Consider the following 22,963-nt stretch of genomic DNA (forward strand, 5'->3'; position numbering starts at 1 on the left):
CGAAAGAAATTCAAAATGAACTTTGAAAAATCAAGAGAATGTAACTGTGACAAGGTAAAGCACAACAAAACACTACTGAAATATTCCAACTCTTGCATTTCACGAAAGAAATTCAAAATGAACTTTGAAAACTCAAGAGAATGTAACTGTGACAAGGTAAAGCACAATAAGCCACTACTGAAATATTCCAACTCTTGCATTTCAACGAAAGAAATCCAAAATGAACTTTGAAAAATCAATAGAATGTAACTGTGACAAGGTAAACCACTACAATACACTACTGAAATATTCCAACTCTTGCATTTCAACGAAAGAAATTCAAAATGAACTTTGAAAAAATAAGAGAATGTAACTGTGACAAGGTAAAGCACAACAAGACACTATTTAAATATTCCAACTCTTGCATTTCAACGAAAGAAATACAAAATGAACTTGGAAAAATCAAGAGAATGTAACTGTGACAAGGTAAATCATAACAAAACACTTCTGAAATATTCGAAATCTTGCATTTCAATGAAAGAAATTCAAATGAACTTTGAAAAATTAAGAGAATGTACCTGTGACAAGGTAAACCATGACGAAACACTACTGAAATATTCCAAATCTTGCATTTCAACGAAAGAAATTCAAAATGAACTTTGAAAAATCAAGAGAATGTAGCTGTGACAAGGTATATTACGACATAACACTACTGAAATATTCCAACTCCTGCATTTCAAGGAAAGAAATCCAAAATTAACTTTGAAAAATCAAGAGAATGTAACTGTGACAAGGTAAACCACGACAAAACACTACTGAAATAATCCAACTCTTGCATTTCACGAAAGAAATTCAAAAGGAACTTTGAAAAATTAAGAGAATGTAGCTGTGACAAGGTAAACCATGACGAACCACTACTGAAATATTCCAAATCTTGCGTTTCAACGAAAGAAATTCAAAATGAACTTTGAAAAATCAAGAGAATGTAGCTGTGACAAGGTAAACCACGACAAAACACTACTGAAATATTCCAACTCTTGCATTTCAAGGAAAGAAATCCAAAATGAACTTTGAAAAATTAAGAGAATGTAACTGTGACAAGGTAAACCACGACAAAACACTACTGAAATATTCCAACTCTTGCATTTCACGATTGAAATTCAAAAGGAACTTTGAAAAATCAAGAGAATGTAACTGTGACAGGGTAAAACACGACAAAACAATACTGAAATATTCCAACTCTTGCATTTCACGAAAGAAACTATAAAAGAACTTTGAAAAATCAGGAGAATGAAATTGTAACAATGTAAACCACAACAACACACTACTGAAATATTCCAATTCTTGCATTTCAACGAAAGAAATCCACAATGAACTTTGAAAAGTCAATAGAATGCAACTGTTACAAGGTAAACCACGACAAGACAATACTGAAATATTCCAACTCTTGCATTTCAACGAAATAAATCCAAAATGAACTTTGAAAAATCAAGAGAATGTAACTGTGACAAGGTAAAGCACAACAAAACACTACTGAAATATTCCAACTCTTGCATTTCAACGAAAGAAATTCAAATGAACTTTGAAAAATTAAGAGAATGTAACTGTGACAAGGTAAACCATGAAGAAACACTACTGAAATATTCCAACTCTTGCATTTCAACGAAAGAAATTCAAAATGAACTTTGAAAAATCAAGAGAATGTAACTGTGACAAGGTAAATCATAACAAAACACAACTGAAATATTCCAACTCTTGCATTTCAACGAAATAAATCAAAAAATTAATTTTGAAAAACCATGATAATGTAACTGTGACAAGGTAAACCACGACAAAACACTACCGAAATATTCCAACTCTTACATTTCAAGCAAAGAAATCAAAAATGAACTTCGAAAAATAAAGAGAATGTATCTGTGACAAGGTAAACCAAGACAAAATACTACTCAAATATTCCAACTCTTGCATTTCAATGAAAGGAATCCAAAATTAACTTTGAAAAATTGAAAGAGTGTAACTGTGACAAGGTAAACCACGACGAAACACTACTGAAATATTCCAACTCTTGCATTTCAATGAAAGAAACCCAAAATTACCTTCGAAAAATCAAGAGAATGTAACAGTGACAAGGTAAACCACAACAATACACTACTGAAATATTCCAACTCTTGCATTTCAAGGAAAGAAATCCAAAATGAATTTTGAAAAATCACGAGAATGTAACTATGACATGGTAAGCCACGACAAAACACTACTGAAATATTCCAACTCTAGCATTTGAAGGAAATAAATCCAAAATTAACTTTGAAAAATCAAGAGAATGTAACTGTGACAAGTCAAAAAACGACAAAACATTACTTAAACATTCCAAATCATATATTTCATGAAAGAAATTCAAAATGAACTTTGAAAAATCAAGAGAATGTAACTGTGAAATGATGAACCACTAAAAAACCCTACTGAAATATTCCAACTCTTGCACTTCACGAAAGAAATTCAAAATTAACTTTTAAAAATCAAGAGAATGTAACTGTGACAAGGTAAAGCAAAACAAAACACTACTGAAATATTCCAACTCTTGCATTTCACGAAAGAAATTCAAAATGAACTTTGAAAACTCAAGAGAATGTAACTGTGACAAGGTAAAGCACAATCAGCCACTACTGAAATATTCCAACTCTTGCATTTCAACGAAAGAAATCCAAACTGAACTTTGAAAAATCAAGAGAATGTAACTGTGACAAGGTAAACCACGACAAGACACTACTGAAATATTCCAACTCTTGCATTTCAACGAAAGAAATTCAAAATGAACTTTGAAAAAATAAGAGAATGTAACTGTGACAAGGTAAAGCACAACAAGACACTACTGAAATATTCCAACTCTTGCATTTCACGATTGAAATTCAAAAGGAACTTTGAAAAATCAAGAGAATGTAACTGTGACATGGTAAAACACGACAAAACACTACTGAAATATTCCAACTCTTGCATTTCACGAAAGAAACTATAAAAGAACTTTGAAAAATCAGGAAAATAAAATTGTAACAATGTAAAGCACAACAACATACTACTGAAAAATTCCAATTCTTGCATTTCAACGAAAGAAATTCAAAATAAACTTTTAAAAATCAAGAGAATGTAACTGTGACAAGGTAAAGCTCAACAAGACACTACTGAAATATTCCAGCTCTTGCATTTCAACGAAAGAAATCCAACATGAACTTTGAAAAATCAAGAGAATGTAACTGTTACAAGGTAAACCACGACAAGACACTACTGAAATATTCCAACTCTTGAATTTCAATGAAAGAAATAAAAATTGAACTTTTAAATATCAATATAATGTAACTTTGAAACTGTAAAGCACTACACGACACAACCGAAATATTTCAACTTTTGCATTCCCACGAAATAAGTTAAAATAAAATTTGAAGAATTAAGAAAATGTATGCCTGAGATGGTCAATCATGAAGACACACTACTGAAATATTCCAACTCTTGCATTTCAACGAAAGAAATTCAAAATGAACTTTGAAAAATCAAGAGAGTGTAACTGTGAAAATGTAAACCACAACAAAACACTACTGAAATATTCTAACTCTTGCATTTCAACGAAAGAAATCCAAAAATTAATTTTGAAAAATCAAGAGAATGTAACTGTGACACGGTAAACCACGACAAAACACTACCGAAATATTCCAACTCTTACATTTCACGGACAGAAATACAAAATGAACTTTGAAAAATCAAGAGAATGTAAATGTGACAAGTTAAACAATGACAAAACACTACTGAATTATTCCAACTCTTGCATTTAACGAAAGAAAGTCAAAATAAACTTTGAAAAATCAAGAGAATGTAACTGTGACATGGTAAACCACGACAAAACACTACTGAAATATTCCAACTCTTGCATTTCACGAAAGAAATTCAAAATGAACTTTGAAAAATAAAGAGAATGTAACTTTGACAAGGTAAAGCAAAACAAAACACTACTGAAATATTCCAACTCTTGCATTTCACGAAAGAAATTCAAAATGAACTTTGAAAACTCAAGAGAATGTAACTGTGACAAGGTAAAGCACAATAAGCCACTACTGAAATATTCCAACTCTTGCATTTCAACGAAAGAAATCCAAACTGAACTTTGAAAAATCAAGAGAATGTAACTGTGACAAGGTAAACCACGACAAGACTACTGAAATATTCCAACTCTTGCATTTCAACGAAAGAAATTCAAAATGAACTTTGAAAAAATAAGAGAATGTAACTGTGACAAGGTAAAGCACAACAAGACACTACTGAAATATTCCAACTCTTGCATTTCACGATTGAAATTCAAAAGGAACTTTGAAAAATCAAGAGAATGTAACTTTGACATGGTAAACCACGACAAAACACTACTGAAATATTCCAACTCTTGCATTTCACGAAAGAAATTCAAAATGAACTTTGAAAAATCAAGAGAATGTAACTGTAACAAGGTAAAGCACAACAAAACACTACTGAAATGTTCCAACTCTTGCATTTCAACGAAATAAATCCAAAATTAACTTTGAAAACTCAAAAGAATATAACTATGACAAGGTAAAGCTCAATAAGAAACAACTTATATATTCCATCTTTAGCATTTCAACGAAAGACATAGAAAATGAACTATGAAAAATCAAGAGAATGTAACTGTGACAAGGTAAACCATGAAGAAACACTACTGAAATATTCCAACTCTTGCATTTCAACGAAAGAGATTCAAAATGAACTTTGAAAAATCAAGAGAATGTAACTGTGACAAGGTAAATCATAACAAAACACAACTGAAATATTCTAACTCTTGCATTTCAACGAAAGAAATCCAAAAATGAATTTTGAAAAATCATGAGAATGTAACTGTGACAAGGTAAACCACGACAAAACACTACTGAAATATTCCAACTCTTGAATTTCAAGGAAAGAAATCCAATATGAACTTTGAAAAATCAACAGTATGTAGATGTGACAAGGTAAACCAAGAAATAACACGACTCAAATATTCCAAATCTTGAATTTCAAAGAAAAAAATCCAAAATTAACTTTGAAAAATCAAGAGAATGTAACTGTGACAAGGTAAACCACGACAAAACACTACTGAAATACTCCAACTCTTGCATTTCAAGGAAAGAAACCCAAAATGAACTTCGAAAAATCAAGAGAATGTAACTGTGACAAGGTAAAGCACAACAAAACACTACTGAAATATTCCAACTCTTGCATTTCAAGGATAGAAATCCAAAATAAACTTTGAAAAATCAAGAGAATGTAACTGTGACATGGTAAGCCACGACAAAACACTACTGAAATATTCCAACTCTTGCATTTCAAGGAAAGAAATCCAAAATGAAATTTGAAAAATCAAGAGAATGTAACTGTGACAAGGTAAACCATGACAAAACACTACTGAAATATTCCAACTCTTGCATTTCACGAAAGAAACTCAAAATAAACTTTGAAAAATCAAGAGAATGTAACTGTGAAATGGTAAACCACGACAAAACACTACTGAAATATTCCAACTCTTGCATTTCACGAAAGAAATTCAAAATAAACTTTGAAAAATCAAGAGAATGTAACTGTGACAAGGTAAAGCAAAACAAAACACTACTGAAATATTCCAACTCTTGCATTTCACGAAAGAAATTCAAAATGAACTTTGAAAACTCAAGAGAATGTAACTGTGACAAGGTAAAGCACAATCAGCCACTACTGAAATATTCCAACTCTTGCATTTAAACGAAAGAAATCCAAACTGAACTTTGAAAAATCAAGAGAATGTAACTGTGACAAGGTAAACCACGACAAAACACTACTGAAATATTCCAACTCTTGCATTTCAACGAAAGAAATTCAAAATGAACTTTGAAAAATTAAGAGAATGTAACAGTGACAAGGTAAAGCACAACAAGACACTATTGAAATATTCCAACTCTAGCATTTCAACGAAAGAAATCCAAAATGAACTTTGAAAAATCAAGAGAATGTAACTGTGACTAGGTAAAGCATAACAAAACACTACTGAAATATTCCAAATCTTGCATTTCAACGAAAGAAATTGAAAATGAACTTTGAAAAATCAAGAGAATGTAGCTGTGACAAGGTAAACCATGACGAAACACTACTGAAATATTCCAAATCTTGCATTTCAACGAAAGAAATTCAAAATGAACTTTGAAAAATCAAGAGAATGTAGCTGTGACAAGGTAAACCACGACAAAACACTACTGAAATATTCCAACTCTTGCATTTCAAGGAAAGAAATCCAAAATGAACTTTGAAAAATTAAGAGAATGTAACTGTGACAAGGTAAACCACGACAAAACACTACTGAAATATTCCAACTCTTGCATTTGACGAAAGAAATTCAAAAGGAACTTTGAAAAATTAAGAGACTGTACCTGTGACAAGGTAAACCATGACGACACACTACGGAAATATTCCAAATCTTGCAATCAACGAAAGAAATTCAAAATGAACTTTGAAAAATTAAGAGAATGTACCTGTGACAAGGTAAACCATGACGAAACACTACTGAAATATTCCAAATCTTGCATTTCAACGAAAGAAATTCAAAATGAACTTTGAAAAATCAAGAGAATGTAAATTTGACATGGTAAAACACGACAAAACACTACTGAAATATTCCAACTCTTGCATTTCACGAAAGAAATTCAAAATGAACTTTGAAAAATCAAGAGAATGTAACTGTAACAAGGTAAAGCACAACAAAACACTACCTAAATGTTCCAACTCTTGCATTTCAAGGAAATAAATCCAAAATTAACTTTGAAAAATCAAAAGAATATAACTATGACAAGGTAAAGCTCAATAAGACACTACTGATATATTCCATCTCTTGCATTTCAATGAAAGACATCGAAAATGAACTGTGAAAAATCAAGAGCATGTAACTGTGATAAGGTAAACCATGACAAGACACTACTGAAATATTCCAACTTTTGCATTTCACGAAAGAAAGTCAAAATGAACTTTGAAGAATCAAGAGAATGTAACTGTGATATGGTAAACCACGACAAAACACTACTGAAATATTCCAACTCTTGCATTTCACGAAAGAAATTCAAAATTAACTTTGAAAAATCAAGAGAATGTAACTGTGACAAGGTAAAGCACAACAAAACACTACTGAAATATTCCAACTCTTGCATTTCACGAAAGAAATTCAAAATGAACTTTGAAAACTCAAGAGAATGTAACTGTGACAAGGTAAAGCACAATCAGCCACTACTGAAATATTCCAACTCTTGCATTTCAACGAAAGAAATACAAACTGAACTTTGAAAAATCAAGAGAATGTAACTGTGACAAGGTAAACCACGACAAAACACTACTGAAATATTCCAACTCTTGCATTTCAACGAAAGAAATTCAAAATGAACTTTGAAAAAATAATAGAATGTAACTTTGACAAGGTAAAGCAAAACAAGACACTACTGAAATATTCCAACTATTGCATTTCAACGAAAGAAATCCAAAATGAACTTTGAAAAATCAAGAGAATGTAACTGTGACAAGGTAAATCATAACAAAACACTACTGAAATATTCCAACTCTTGCATTTCAACGAAAGAAATTCAAAATGAACTTTGAAAAATTAAGAGAATGTAACTGTGACAAGGTAAACCATGACGAAACACTACTGAAATATTCCAAATCTTGCATTTCAACGAAAGAAATTGAAAATGAACTTTGAAAAATCAAGAGAATGTAGCTGTGACAAGGTAAACCACGACAAAACACGACTGAAATATTCCAACTCTTGCATTTCAAGGAAAGAAATCCAAAATGAACTTTGAAAAATTAAGAGAATGTAACTGTGACAAGGTAAACCACGACAAAACACTACTGAAATATTCCAACTCTTGCATTTCACGAAAGAAATTCAAAAGGAACTTTGAAAAATCAAGAGAATGTAGCTGTGACAAGGTAAACCATGACGAACCACTACTGAAATATTCCAAATCTTGCGTTTCAACGAAAGAAATTCAAAATGAACTTTGAAAAATCAAGAGAATGTATCTGTGACAAGGTAAACCACGACAAAATACTGCTTAAATATTCCAACTCTGGCATTTCAAGAAAAGAAATCCAAAATGAACTTTGAAATTAAGAGCATGTAACAGTGACATGATAGACCAAGACAAAACACTACTGAAATATTCCAGCTCTTGCATTTCACGAAAGAAATTCAAAAGGAACTTTGAAAAATCAAGAGAATGTAACTTTGACATGGTAAACCACGACAAAACACTACTGAAATATTCCAACTCTTGCATTTCACGAAAGAAATTAAAAAAGAACTTTGAAAAATCAAGAGAATGTAACTGTGACAAGGTAAACCACAACAAAACACTACTGAAATATTACAACTCTTGCATTTAAACGAAATAAATACAAAATGAACTTTGAAAAATCAAGAGAATGTAACTGTGAACATGTAAAGATCAACAACACACTACTGAAATATTCCAGCTCTTGCATTACAGCAAAAGAAATCCAAAATGAACTTTGAAAAATCAAGAGAATGTAACTGTGACAAAGTAAACCACGACAAAACACTACTGAAATATTCCAACTCTAGCATTTCAAGGAAATAAATCCAAAATGAACTTTGAAAAATCAAGAGAATGTAACTGTGACAAGGTAAAGCACAACAAAACACTACTGAAATATTCCAACTCTTGCATTTCAACTACATAAGGTAAAATTAAGTTTGAAAAATTAAGAGAATTTAGCTGTGACAAGATTAATCAAGACGAAAACCAACTGAAATATCCAAACTATTACATCTCAACAAAAGAACTAAAAAATGAAGTTTGAAAATCAAGATAGTTTAATTGTGACATGGTAAAACATAACAAAACACTACTGAAATATTACAACTCTTGCATTTAAACGAAAGAAATCCAAAAAATAACTTTGAAAAATCAAGAGAATGTAACTGTGACAAGGTAAACCACGACAAAACACTACTGAAATATTCCAACTCTTGCATTTCAAGGAAAGAAATACAAAATGACCTTTGAAAAATCAAGAGAATGTAGCTGTGACAAGGTAAACCACGACAAAATACTACTGAAATATTCCAACTCTTGCATTTCAAGAAAAGAAATCCAAAATTAACTTTGAAAAATTAAGAGAATCTAACTGTGACAAGGTAAACCACGACAAAACACTACTGAAATATTCCAACTCTTGCATTTCAAGGAAAGAAACCCAAAATGAACTTCGAAAAATCAAGAGAATGTAACTGTGACAAGGTAAACCACGACAAAACACTACTGAAATATTCCAACTCTTGCATTTCACGAAAAGAATTCAAAATGAATTTTGAAAAATCAAGAGAATGTAACTGTGACTTGGTAAACCTCGACAAAACACTACTGAAATATTCCAACTCTTGCATTTCACGAAAGAAATTCAAAATGAACTTTGAAAAATCAAGAGAGTGTAACTGTGACAAGGTAAAGCACAACAAAACACTACTGAAATATTTAAACTCTTGCATTTCAAGGAAATAAATCCAAAATGAGTTTTGAAAAAGCAAGAGAATGTAACTGTGACAAGGTAAACAACGACAAAACACTACTGAAATATGCCAACTCTTGCATTTCACGAAAGAAATTCAAAATGAACTTTGAAAAATCAAGAGAATGTAACTGTGACAAGGTAAAGCACAACAAAACACTACTGAAATATTCCAACTCTTGCATTTCACGAAATAAATTTAAAATGAACTTTGAAAAATCAAGAGAATGTAACTGTGACAGGGTAAACCACGAAAAAACACTGCTGAAATATTTCAACTCTTACATTTCAACGAAAGAAATTCAAAATGAACTTTGAAAAATATAGAGAATGTATCTGTGACAAGGTAAAGCACTACAAGACACTACTGAAATATTCCAACTCTTGCATTTCAACGAAAGAAATTCAAAATGAACTTTGGAAAATTAAGAGAATGTAACTGTGAGAAGGTAAACCACGACAAAACACTACTGAAATATTCCAACTCTTGAATTTCAATGAAAGAAATTCAAAATGAACTTTGAAAAATCAAGAGAATCAACGTGTGACAAGGTAAACCACAACAAAACACTACTGAAATATTCCAACTCTTGCATTTCAACGAAAGAAATACAAAATGAACTTTGAAAAATCAAGAGAATGTAACTGTGACAAGGTAAACCACTACAAAACACTACTGAAACATTCCAACTCTTGCATTTCACGAAAGAAATTCAAAATGAACTTTGAAAAAACAAGAGAATGTAACTGTGACATCGTAAACCACGACAAAACACTACTGAAATATTCCAACTCTTGCATTTCACGAAAGAAATTCAAAATGAACTTTGAAAAATCAAGAGAATGTAACTGTGACAAGGTAAAGCACAACAAAAACTACAGAAATTTCCAACTCTTGCATTTCAACGAAAGAAATCCATAATGAACTTTGAAAAATCAATAGAATTTAACTGTGAAAATGTAAAGCAAAAAAAGATATTACTGAAATATTACAACTCTTGCATTTAAACGAAAGAACTTCAAAATGAACTTTGAAAAATTCAGAGCATGTAACTTTGAAAAGCTAAAGAACGACAAAACGCTAATGAAATAATCAAACTCTTGCATTTCAATGAAAGAAATTCAAAATGAACTTTGAAAAATCAAGAGAATGTAACTGTGATAAGGTAAAGCACAACAAAACACTACTGAAATATTCCAACTCTTGCAGTTCAATGAAAGAAATCCAAAATGAATTTTGAAAAATCAAGAGAATGTAACTGTGACAAGGTAAAAAAAGTTGAAAAAAATATATGTTAAAAAAAAAGGGGGCGGGGGGCCAAAAAGTTGGAGGGGAGGGGCCCCCTTGGAGTTTGGGGATAGGGGACCTATGGAGGGTTGAAGTCCCTGGTGGTTAGGGTCGTTGGTCCTTATGATCCTTGATGGTTCGTGGTCACATACACCTTACTACTTGATCTGTAAGGATTTCTATGGATTGTTCTGAATTTCTTTATTAAAATTCTTTTCTTGCCATCTACATCTCTCTTAGTATCAACTTTTTAGTATACTATAACGTTAGACCATATTTTAAACTGACACACTGTTCAAACACAACTTGTGTATTATACAGAAGACATCGAAGAAGTAAAGCTAGGTCAAGTCACAATGTCATTCTATCATCATTAACCATTTTCATAGATTGATCTTGTCTCAAATTTATAACAAATTGCCTGAGTTAACAACCCCGAGGGGTTACCTTAACTGATAATCAGTTTTACCCTTTTTTTCTTTTATTTTCCACCTTCATATATTCCAATTCGCAAATACCTTACACCTTTTTGCAAATGTCAATCAAACAATTATGATTGTAGCATCCAATTTTTTAATAACAAACTACTCTCGAGTTACACTCCAATCCACAAATCTCTTACCCCTTTCGAAAACACTGGTTGAAAAACTTAGAGTTGAAACAAACTTGTGTGGGGATTCCCCGTTCATACTGCTATCTTTTTTGCAATGTATAGGAACAGGTGGGGAATCCCCGGTCGTTTGGAATGGTACCAACGGGACATAAGCAAATAGCATGTAGTTTTATAACGTGTTTTAATCACGTGTAGAGGTCCCATAGAATAGCAATGGAAGGAACATAGCGCTATAGAATAGCATGGAAGGGAACATAAACCCTTAGAATAGCATGGGAGGGAACATAAGCCCTTAAAATAGCATGGGAGGGAATATAAACCCTTAGAATAGCATGGGAGGGAACATAAGCCCTTATAATAGCATAGGAAGGAACATAAGCCCTTATAATAGCATAGGAAGGAACATAAGCTCCTAGAATAGCATAGGAAGGAACATAAACCCTTAGAATAGCATGGGAGGGAACATAAGCCTTTATAATAGCATGGGAGGGAACATAAGCCCTTATAATAGCATAGGAAGGAACATAAGCTCCTAGAATAGCATGGAAGGGAACATAAACCCTTAGAATAGCATGGGAGGGAACATAAACCCTTAGAATAGCATGGGAGGGAACGTAAACCCTTAGAATAGCATGGGAGGGAATATAAACCCTTAGAATAACATGGGAGGGAACAAAAGCCAAGCAAATAGCACAGGAAGAACATAAGCCAAGCAAATAGCACAGGAAGAACATAAGCCAAGCAAATAACATGGGAATTCCTATAGCTTCAAGCAAATAACATGGGAATTCCTATAGCTTCAAGCAAATTCATTATTAGCATTCTACTGATGTAACACCGAAAATGTTACTGTCAATGTTAAGTGATAATAACAATCTTAGATCCCCCTGTATCTCCAGGGACACACAAGGCGTCCAAAAAGAGTCTTCAGTCATGTCTGAAGCTTGCAGCTGCGATGATATATTTCCCACTCCGGCTGTAAAGAGCCATTAAAGTGCTGTAAATCGTTGTTGTATGTACGACAAAGTGTATCTTTAGGCCCTCTTCTGAAACAGGGCTTTTCGGATAACCAAAAGAATTCTCAGTTGGCGAGGTTTCTGAATAGCCCATACTCAGCACATATGATAAGTAATATTGTCGACAACACAGGGCTTTTCGTCAACAAACAGGTCTTTATTTTTATTTGTTTAGATACCGCTCAAGAAATATCAAACACTTGATTTTAACAGTATTTAATAAAAAACAAGTTTTTTTTTAACTGAAAGTAAGGAGCCACATTAAAACTTAAAACGAATAAAAACTATCCCGTTTATGAAAGGGACTGTCCCCTCCTCAACACTCTGTTCTTTACGCTAAAGATTGACTCTGTCACAACTCTATTTTTTAAAGTAATAAAAAACCAAAATAAAATACAAGTTGGTTTCTTCGTTACTTTAGAAACAAACTTGGGCTATTGATTTGCACATTGGGAGGGGGGGGGGGTAAAGTGTAGCGGCTCTGCATGCAAAATGTGTTAGGCACAATCATTCTGCATATTATGAAGAAAGAATTGTTTTCTGACTTCAAACTGTCCAAATACTTTACCCCCCCCCCTCCTTATGTGCAAATATATAGCCCAAATTATATATTTCCCATAGATTCTGCCACTTGTCTTGTCTCGTGCTAAGCTGAAAAAAAACTAACGAAGAAACTGATTTGTTCTTGAGTTTTACACAGCGTAAACTTGAGTGAGTGGCGCATAATGCACAAGTACCAAAATTCCTTCCCCCTACGTAAATAAAAAAAAGAAGAAGAAAATTCAAATTTGGAAAGCCTTGTTTTCCCGGGGGGGGGGGGGTAATCGTCGGGGGAGGTAAACGTCTAGAACTATGTAAACAATGGGAAAATTTTTCATCTTAAACGCCTTCCCCCAGGGGCTGTGGAGGGTCATGTTGTCTACAAAGGGATAAGTTTTTGGACCTTTCAACTATGCTGAACAATGTGGCTATCTCAAAATTTTGATCGGGCGATTTTTTGGGGGAAAGGGGAGTAGGAGGGGGCTAGCTGCCCTCCAATCCTTTTGGTCTCTTAAAAAAGCACTAAAACTTCAAATTTCGGTTCAAATGAGCCCTCTCCCAATTTTCTGAGACCATTGGTTCGATACGATCACCCCTGGGAAAAAAAAAACAAATAAAGACGCATCCGTGATATTTCTTCTGGCAAAAATTACTAAATTCCACATTTTGCAGATAGGTGTTTGAAACCTCTACCGTAGGGCTATCTGATACGCTGGATTGATGGTGTAGTTTTCATGGTTCAAGGTTCTTTGAATTTTAGGGGGTGTTTCGCCTCATTTTCGAAAATCAGGCAAATTTTCTCAGATTCATGGGCTTTGATGGGTAAAACTGAACTTGATGAATCTTATATATCTGTAATGAGCATAATAAGCCGATTCTTTTTATATATATATCGATATCAAAATTCCGTTTTTTAGAGTTTTGGTTACTATTGGGCTGCGTCGCTCCTTACTTACAGTTCGTTACCACGAACTGTGTTGATTGAGGAACTGCTTGAGAACTAGGATTGAATATATTATTTGGCCATATCATGAAGGATTAGATTATTAGCAATAGATATTTTACGCCTGTTAATTTTTTTTCCTAGGGAAAAAGGAGGTATAACAACTGTTAAAAAAGACAAAAAAATGGGTTATTAAGAATACTCCCTTCCATTTATCTAATTAGTCAGTTCTGGCAATAAATGAATGTCTCATTTGACTATAGACCCAATATGAACCTGGCCCTAAGTTCATGCAAATATGTGTTGCCGTAAAAAAAAAAAATTTTTTTTTGTCCGTTTGTCGCTCATTCATGCATAACTACGGTTAGTCAGCAACGTTAAAACATTCTCATGGAACTGAAAATATCCAAGAAGAACTAATCATCTTTGTGAAAAGCTATCCTGTCATCTTATGCGGAACTTTTTTTTTTTTAATCGGTCCGATGTTGATCTCTGTATAGTGTACAATTTGTGCGAGTGTTATGAGTATATGCTGTGCATCGGTGGTTTTCGTGTCACAAAAACAAACGTATATATGTGAACCCGGAGTTATATTGTCACCACTCGTACCCTTGAGCTATGATTTCCCAATACGAATAAAACGGTTTAAATCTGGTTATTTTTTCATGAACTCTTGTTTTTTCACCTTCTATAATTAGTCATTTGCTAATTTGGCTGTTGTTTCTTTAGTGCGTGGAAGGTGAAAATCATGAAAAAGCTGTGGAGCTCCTGAAACGAGCAATAGGTTCCGTAAAGCTCGTCGTCCGGTACACGCCAAAAATTCTAGAGGAAATGGAAATGAGATTTGATAAACAGCGTGCTTCTAGAAGATTGCGTCAATTCCAATAGATCTTTTTACTAAATGGAGATTAAAGTTTTTAATGTTAAAAATGAAAAGAAGAAACTGCCACGAGCTATTTTTATATTCCAAGCTTCTTCAATAAAATATTGATACACATTGACATCTTTCATGAATAAAATGATATCATTAGGCAAGTATATTGCTGCAATTTATTGCCTAAGATAGATTGCTATTGTTTTGTTACACTAAGGAATACAATTCAACTGCTTTGTTCTAGAAAAATGCATGGTTCTAATATAATTGTTTATCCTGAATTCGGAATTTCTTTTATTTTCTTTTTTTGGCAGAACTCAAGAGTTCTGGATCACGTATATATATGTATATATATATATATATATATATATATATATATATATATATATATATATATATATATATATATATATATATATATATATATATATATATATATATATATATATATAGGTTGAATTTTAAGTAAGGTTTTTTTTTTCATTGCTGTTTCATATGTTGAATTACAAATTTTTAACTATTTTATAAAATATCATTTGTAGTTTTTGCGTAATGAAAATTGAAGATTTTTTTTTCTTTATACGCTAAAAGTAAGACTAATTTCTGAAGTTAAAAGCTGTATTGATCACACAAAGAGCAATGCAAAGCTATGGATGTTAGAAGAGATAATCCAATAATACTTTTGGATTTAATGCAAACAAGATTTTTTTATTTCACATCAGAAACACTGGAGTTTGCGAAAAGATGATTATGCCAAATCATGGGCGATAAAAAAAACTTCGATTCTGTGTTCGAACGTAGAGTTCACTGTTACTCTAGAAGCACAAACAAAATTTTGAGCCAAAATTGTGTTTTCCATTTTTACAACTCAAGTTAAGTAATTGTTAACGTTTCTTCTTTTCATTTCTTATCGCCAAATTGGTATGCTTATGCTTAGTTTAGACACCAAGGAATTCCCGTCAAAAAGGTTCAAGGGGTAAAAGCCAAATTTCTAGAGGAAGAAGGATAAAATTCAATTGCTGTTTTGTGCGTTCTACAAGAATAACGGACAGTCATGTGAAAATCATATTGATTTTGCCATTATATAGCAAAGATTCTGGCACCACGCAATTTAATTTAATTCCTTCTTTTTCATTTATTCCGTTAAAATAAGTCCTCTCCTAATGTTCTATGAGCTCTGGTTTGATAGCCACTTCTGGCAAGAAAAAAGATATTTCGCTGCTACTCATGCACAAATGCGATGTACTTTTTTTTTCATGGAAGGGACTGTAAACCTTGGGTTAAGGCTTTTCGGTAAGGGTGATTTCAGTGGTGTACTTTTTTTCAATTGGACATAATTTTTTTAAAAGTTATTAGTCTTTTTTTTTCAAAATGCTCAAAAATATCCTCTCGTACTTACAAGTTGCTGTTTAGTAGATCTGAATCAAAATTACTGTTTTTAAAATAGTTGTACGTAGAAAGTATTTGTCATTGGGCAGCTTCTTTATAAAAACTTTTTTTTTTAATTTTGGCTACTATGGGTCGTAATTCACTCTTTATTATGTTGCCGCTACTGACAAAATCAGGACTAAAATTACAGACAGGAAAAACGGTTACGGTACCAGTTCAGATTCAAGAAGTCATTCTGAGATAAATTTCAGCTTATGATTTTTGAGGAAGCACTTGATATGCTCTCAACTTCATACATACTCAATAATATTCCCTAAAGATAAGAATTAATGATAAAAAAGAAGTTTTTCGTCGTTCACTAAATGTTTTTTTTTTATAACTTGATTTAACCAACGCCATTCTAAAATGCTTCCTAGAACTTTCTCTGTACTCAAGAACCTAATAAACTCAGATCATTTCTGGAAGTTTCTTCTACCAGATTGCTGATCCATCAGAACCAGACGTAAAACTTTCTTTTCAGTTTCCTCCGATGTTCCTTTTACGGACTCAATAAAGTTGGCTTCTGAAAATAGCGACGAAGACCACACTGCCTTTCCATCACAAACAACAAAAGTACGAAGAACAACAGGGAAATCTTTTTGTAAGACAGTGGAGCTTACAAAAAGATTTCCCTGTTGTTCTTCGTACTTTTGTTGTTTGTGATGGAAAGGCAGTGTGGTCTTCGTCGCTATTTTCGTCTTGCTTATGGGGAGCAATTGACCAATGATATCTTTTACTTTATTAATTTAGGCAAAAAACATGCTAATATCATTAACCAGCAGAAATTCCTGGAATCTTGCAAAATTAAAAATCTTATTCCCAAGTCTTTAAGATTCAGATTACACTTAAATACCCGGAAAGAAGAGCGATTTGCTCGCACACTACAATTTAAAACATTAACACACATCATTAAAGACAAAAAACAAAAAAGATATATTATTTCCTCTGAAAGGAAATCCTTAAAAAAAATTTTATAAAAAAAAAAAAAAAAAAAAAAAAAAAAAAATAGCTCCACTGTCTTACAAAAAGATTTCCCTGTTGTTCTTCGTACTTTTGTTGTTTGGCTTCTGAACGTTTCATTAAAAACAAGATAATTAGAAAACCCGTCGTGTCTTATGAAAAACGCGATAGCTCTTTTCAACAAAGTAGTTTGTCTAACAGGGGAATTGCTCCTAACTGAAATACCATTAAAAAGTTCTAACACCAATAATCGTTCGAATGATTAGGTTTGTTATCCGGAAACAAATTGGACAACAACATTACTACTAAAAACTAGATGAATCATTAGGTAGGAAAACCTTTAGTGTAATGAAGGAAGGCATGCAGGGTTTTAAATATCATTCCCATTCAGATCCACATTGTAGGTATAAGATTTAATGATTGTTTGTCATGAGATGATAAGCTAAAGGAAGAGATCGAAGTGTCGGTAGAAAAAAATCTAGTAGTTTTCAGGACGGTTCTAACTTTTGAGCGGAAGTCCCCGCTTTAGAGCGGAAGCATAATCATTGGAAAGGGCTCTCAGAGTTTTTTTTTCTCTATATTATTCAGCGCTTTTCTCCTTTCTGTCCGAACTAAGCATTTGTAAACATATGGCAATTTTTATGTAACTGATGTTGTTGTTGTTTAAATGTTAGCTTTTAGAGCTCTATTTATTGTGAGAATTTTTTCTTAATTGTTACCTCTATGTTTGCTGTTTTGCCTCTATCTTTATTTCACTGTTCATTCCTGTTTTTTTTCCTAGCATTAAAATGTTTGTTTAGGGTCTTTAAAGTTGTATGTTTCTATGAAAAGTAAAGTACTTCGTCTATTCCAAGCTGAAGGCGTGAGTTACACTTGTTTAAATCGAAACTATACGAAGTGAGGCTCTTGCGAATGGTATTGGCTTTCATGCCAATGCCATTCGCCTAAAAATTCAAGTTTCTTCTAACTTTTTTTCTGTATCCAAATAATTCGCCTGATTTTTGCGGTTTGCGAATTTTCGCCCGTCGTGTAATGAAGGCTATTTTGAATCATGTTAATATCGTCTAATTTAAGCCTACACTTCCTCGGAGTCGTGTCTATCAATTCTTGTACTTAATTGTATCTGAAGCAGTATTAGGCGTTTTTTGCTTAACCTGGCATCTAAAATTCAGATTTTACTTGATTTTATTCAGAGTTTAACTATAAGATTGCCATACTCACGAGATTCCTTTGCTTGGTGAAAAGTTTACCTTTGAAGAGGACGGAGAATCCAGCGTTGCTAGGGAAAAAAATAATTGATAACCATTGTCGTTGAGCAGTAGCAACGCTGCTTTGTTTAACTTTTCCTAGCCCTTTGTTTTATTATGCTTACAAGGGATATAATCTATAGCTTGTGCATAATTCGTATAGGATTCCTGCTCCGTAAATTTTGTTCCGTGTTAAAAGTGGGATAGGAGATTGGAAGTGACAGGCGTATATTTGGCTGCAATTTGAAGTTATAGCTCTGTCATATTTCGCACTTAACTGGTTGGGAGGCATCGCGAGGTCTTGAAGTCAACGCCTCCCTCATAAACATGAGATAGAGTTAATTCTAAATGGCATATGCATGAAGCTTGAGCAAGCTAAGATAATGTATACTTACTTTGTCAACGCTCCTCGTTACGACCAGTTAAATTATGTAGCAGATTTTTCTGTTTACTTTTCTTCCTTTCGTGTTCGAGTGTATTATCAGAATTCAGTTATTCGTATTATAGTTCTCTCTTAACATATTCATTAATCTGGTGCCATTTCATTTCAGAATTCAGTAATATTCAAACATATTATGTGTTGTTTCCCATTCGAAACTTTTTTCTTTTATTGCTTCGCTCTTTCTTTTTTTCTCGGACTACGTCCTTTAAGGAATTTCAGATGACTTTTCGTTCTTTTCACTTCCTTATTTTACAATAATTCCAATTTTCAACTTGCCTCTGGCTATGAGTCTGAGTCAGGGGTGGCTTGAAGGACCAAGGCCTGGGGGGAGCGTAGATCCCATCATTTAAACGACTCATAGGTCACATTATACGACATGAGAAAATTTATTATAATTAACCTTCTATCATTTATACTTATCTACCGAGACAAACAAGAAGCTAAAACGGAATACCTTATGCATAAATAAGGATATATATGTTTGTATTCACCTGTCCTTCAAAGTGGACCACCACTGAACAATGTTGTTTAAGTCAGTGGCTTCGGTGAGGTCTTTCTCATTCGCCAACAACATAAAGAATCTAGTCAAATATCAACCATGGCAGTTCACAACAAATTCTTAACAAACTTCAGCTTACTAAATGTTCTTTAGGCAGCAGCAATTGCCACAGATGCTGTCGCAGCTAATTTGCGAAACCGACTACGTTGCATAAGCTTGTGTTGCAGGCAATTTCTTTCCCCTAGGACTCGTCTGAAGCAAGTAACGCCTTGGCAAACTGAAACAGAACTTCAAGCTCTACTCTAAAAACAGTAGAATCTGGATGTCTTTCTTGGCTTGAAAAAAAAAACCTTGTTGCTAGCTCAATATCTGGAACTGAAATCCTTTTTCAAAGGAAGTTAAAATTAGGATAAAAATGGCTGAAAATTGACAAGGCGAGCTCTGAGATTATCTCCTATCATTGTAGTCTTTCTTTCGAGCAGGATTCTAAAATGTTGTCTATAGAACTGACGCATTGAGATCTCGGCTGTCAAAACGAGATGGTCCAAGTCGCCGACGATGATTTCTGACAAAATCTGCCTGTGGATCGACTTCTCTCATTCTGGCAAACACTTTTGCACTGTCAATGAAATTGTTCATTTCATTCTCCGATATTCTTTCGAAAAGTTTCTCCATAGCTTCAGAAATCTCTATTGCGTTGATGATGTTGATCTCCGATCTCCTCTTTTTCAAGTTTTTCTGTTGTTATCTTGATCTTATACATGGTTTTTTATATGAAGGTGAGGCAAGTGATAAATTTGAAGATTAGAATCCTTTACAGAAGGCCCCTAGCATATGCCTTCAACTTCGCATCGGTGTTTTTTTATGTGTTTTGTTTCGTAAAGGACTAAGACTATTACTTCAAAATAAGTAAGTACTGCATGTATGGTTTCAGCCCTTGCAGTTTACCGAGTCCGTGATAAGTTTCGGAGACTAAGGCTGTTTTAAATAGAAGTAAGTGAGGGTAGCAAAGGGCTTTGTAGATGAAGAGAAGAACACGTATATTTCATCAAGGATGTTGAAATGCTCAACTATCCAAAGAGATGAATTGCCACTATGTTCTATAGCAAATTTTTTGTCTGTGGGCCTGTCAGGGAATATAGGGCACACGACGATCAAGAAGTTCGGATATTTCCTGCTGGTCTCCATTAAATTCAACAGTTATCGAGCTTGCATAGTCACAAGACTGGAAAGCTAGTTTATCCAGAGGAATCTTCTCCTTGACAATGCGTCTATTATACTTTCTGCCATATCCTGGCTGGTTTCGTCATTAGCCTCGCTAACATCAATAGTCTCTTTCTATGTGTCTCTTCCGAGCTTATGTTGCAGATTACGCCCCCAAGCTTATCAGTATGTAAAGCATCAGGTATTATATCACAAAAATAAATTATGCATCCAAAATTAAACCGAAGATTTTCTTCTTGGCCTCTGTTGAAAGAAAGTCAACTCTGCAGAAAGAAACTCGTTCTGAGGCCCTCTGGCTACATAGGTAAATTTGTATGGTCCATATTGGGTACAGAGAACTCCCACATAGCTCGCTAGAAGTTGAACAAAGTTGCCATTTTGTTCTTCAGTTATTCTAAGCCGATGTCCTGTCTCGATAGGGTCCCTGCAGCGTCGAAAAAATTTTTCGAGTGGTTTTATTAAGTAAGATATCCCCACGACTGCTGTTATTCAATGAAAAAACAGTGTTATTCAATGACAAAACCAGAACAAAGCTGCTTTTTGTGAATCGGAAGAGAAATAATTTTCCAGATTTCCTTTCTTCACCTTTTCTTTGCTCTTCATTTCCTGCCCTTGCCGCAGACCGGCTTCCACTCAAGGTTTTCCGAATTGGTCGCTCCTGGGACAACTGGAGAAAAGGAAACACAGGAAGCAGAAGGCAGCCTCTTTCTCGACATTGTACTCTAAGAACTGGTAATCCTCGTTCTATTCCGGATGAAAATGCCACTGTTTCATTTTTTATATTGAAGGATCAACTGGGAGACGGCCAGCTTTGGTTGATTAAGACCATATAAAATAAGGTACTTTCTTTGGTTTTCACTAGAGGTTGACTTTCTTATATATGAACCCTTGAGAACTATACTTTCAAATCGTCTCTGCAACTTTCGACAACAACTCCACTAATTGTTGAAATATTAAGAAGTTCTTCAATGAATTCGACTGTTAACTCTACATAGCTAAAACACAGAAGACGATGTACATTGTATTTCCACCAAGATATCTCTTGCATTCAACGTAAAATGTTCGCCGACAGTCTTCATGTTATTGGAACCAACGACTACTGACATAATGTATTCAAGCTCGGTAAAATATTTAAAAAATACCTTGTTGGGTCTTTGATTGGAAACCTCTTGCCCTATATTTGACTCCTTCTCATAATCTGTGTTGATCGATGGCGTGACATCAAAATTACCCGCTGGAAGCCCACATTTGGAATAATTTCTTATCTAATTTCTTTTCGTTAGAAGTTTTAACGTTGCCCATTACTTCCGTCCCAGGAAAACTTACCTCCCGACTTGAATGAGCTATCACAGAGTCTTAAACAGCGCTCCTGTCCTAGGGAAAAAAAAATTCTGGGTGCACAACCAAGTCTTGCTTGTCGTTCTCAAGTGTTGTACCCTTCTCAACCTCTAGTTTTTTTCACTATCTTGTATATACTTGCTTTGAAATGGTCTCCTGGAGCTACTTTTCTTTGAATTCTAATTACTTTTCCATTGTGTTTAGAAATTTCTTGGCTTATTTTCCACTTGTAGTCAAAATTTGACCGACAATCTTAAAATGCGCGAGCATAAACAGATTTTTAAGGCCAGTTGCTAGGCTACCAGACCAGGGCCCTTTAAACCTGGTTTAATTTAAACGACTGTTTAGATTCGAGATTATTTACAAGAAGAATTAAACGATAAAATAAAATTCAGCTCTCGGTATCTACGACTGAAGCTAAGCAAGGCTATAAAATCAACCATTTCTCTACTGATGAATCTGAAAATCCCAAAGTCTTTTCAGGAGAAGGAAAATACAACGTAGACTCTCTCTGACTGAATTGAGCATCTGGGAACTGGATAAGGCCAAAATAGACGACTTAGATGACTTTAAAAAAAGCAGGGAATAGATCTGAACGACCAGACAAAATAAAATCATACGTGAGCCTAGGCAGGTTTTTAGAGTTCAAGGTGCTGCCAGTGGAGTATATTTAAACCTGGTTTAATTCAAATGACTCTATTAAAAAACGACATTAGAAAATTCGGATTAAACGACAAAATAAAATGACTATTCTATTTACAAGCGAATTCAGTATTTGATTTCTACAGTTGAAGCCGAGCTTTGTCAAATCAGCCATTTCTTTACCGGGAACTTTGAAAATACAAGTGTTTCCAGGAGAAGAAAATACAACTTAACACTGTCTCAGACTTAAGCACCTGGGAGCTAAATAAGGTCAAAATAAACGACTTACATGACTTCACAAAACCAGGGGGGGAGTGGGTGAATCACTCCCCTTCGAGCCACCCCAGG

General features: G+C 33.7%; 1 protein-coding gene across 3 annotated transcripts in view; it reads left to right on the plus strand.

Moving 5' to 3' along the window:
- veli (L27 and PDZ_signaling domain-containing protein veli) overlaps window positions 1-15,158 on the plus strand; it is a 192,245-nt gene extending 177,087 nt beyond the window's left edge. For all 3 annotated transcript variants that reach the window (XM_089103716.1, XM_089103715.1, XM_089103717.1), the window contains exon 6: window positions 14,691-15,158. In XM_089103716.1, the coding sequence (XP_088959842.1) occupies window positions 14,691-14,849 (159 nt within the window). In that variant the 3' untranslated portion in view covers window positions 14,850-15,158. The remainder of the gene's footprint in view (window positions 1-14,690) is intronic.
- Window positions 15,159-22,963: the final 7,805 nt, after the last annotated feature.

This window comes from Artemia sp. Qi Xiang Cuo, chromosome 17 (assembly GCF_049724085.1).
Source record: "Artemia sp. Qi Xiang Cuo chromosome 17, ASM4972408v1, whole genome shotgun sequence".
Taxonomy (NCBI): Eukaryota; Metazoa; Arthropoda; class Branchiopoda; order Anostraca; family Artemiidae; genus Artemia; species Artemia sp. Qi Xiang Cuo.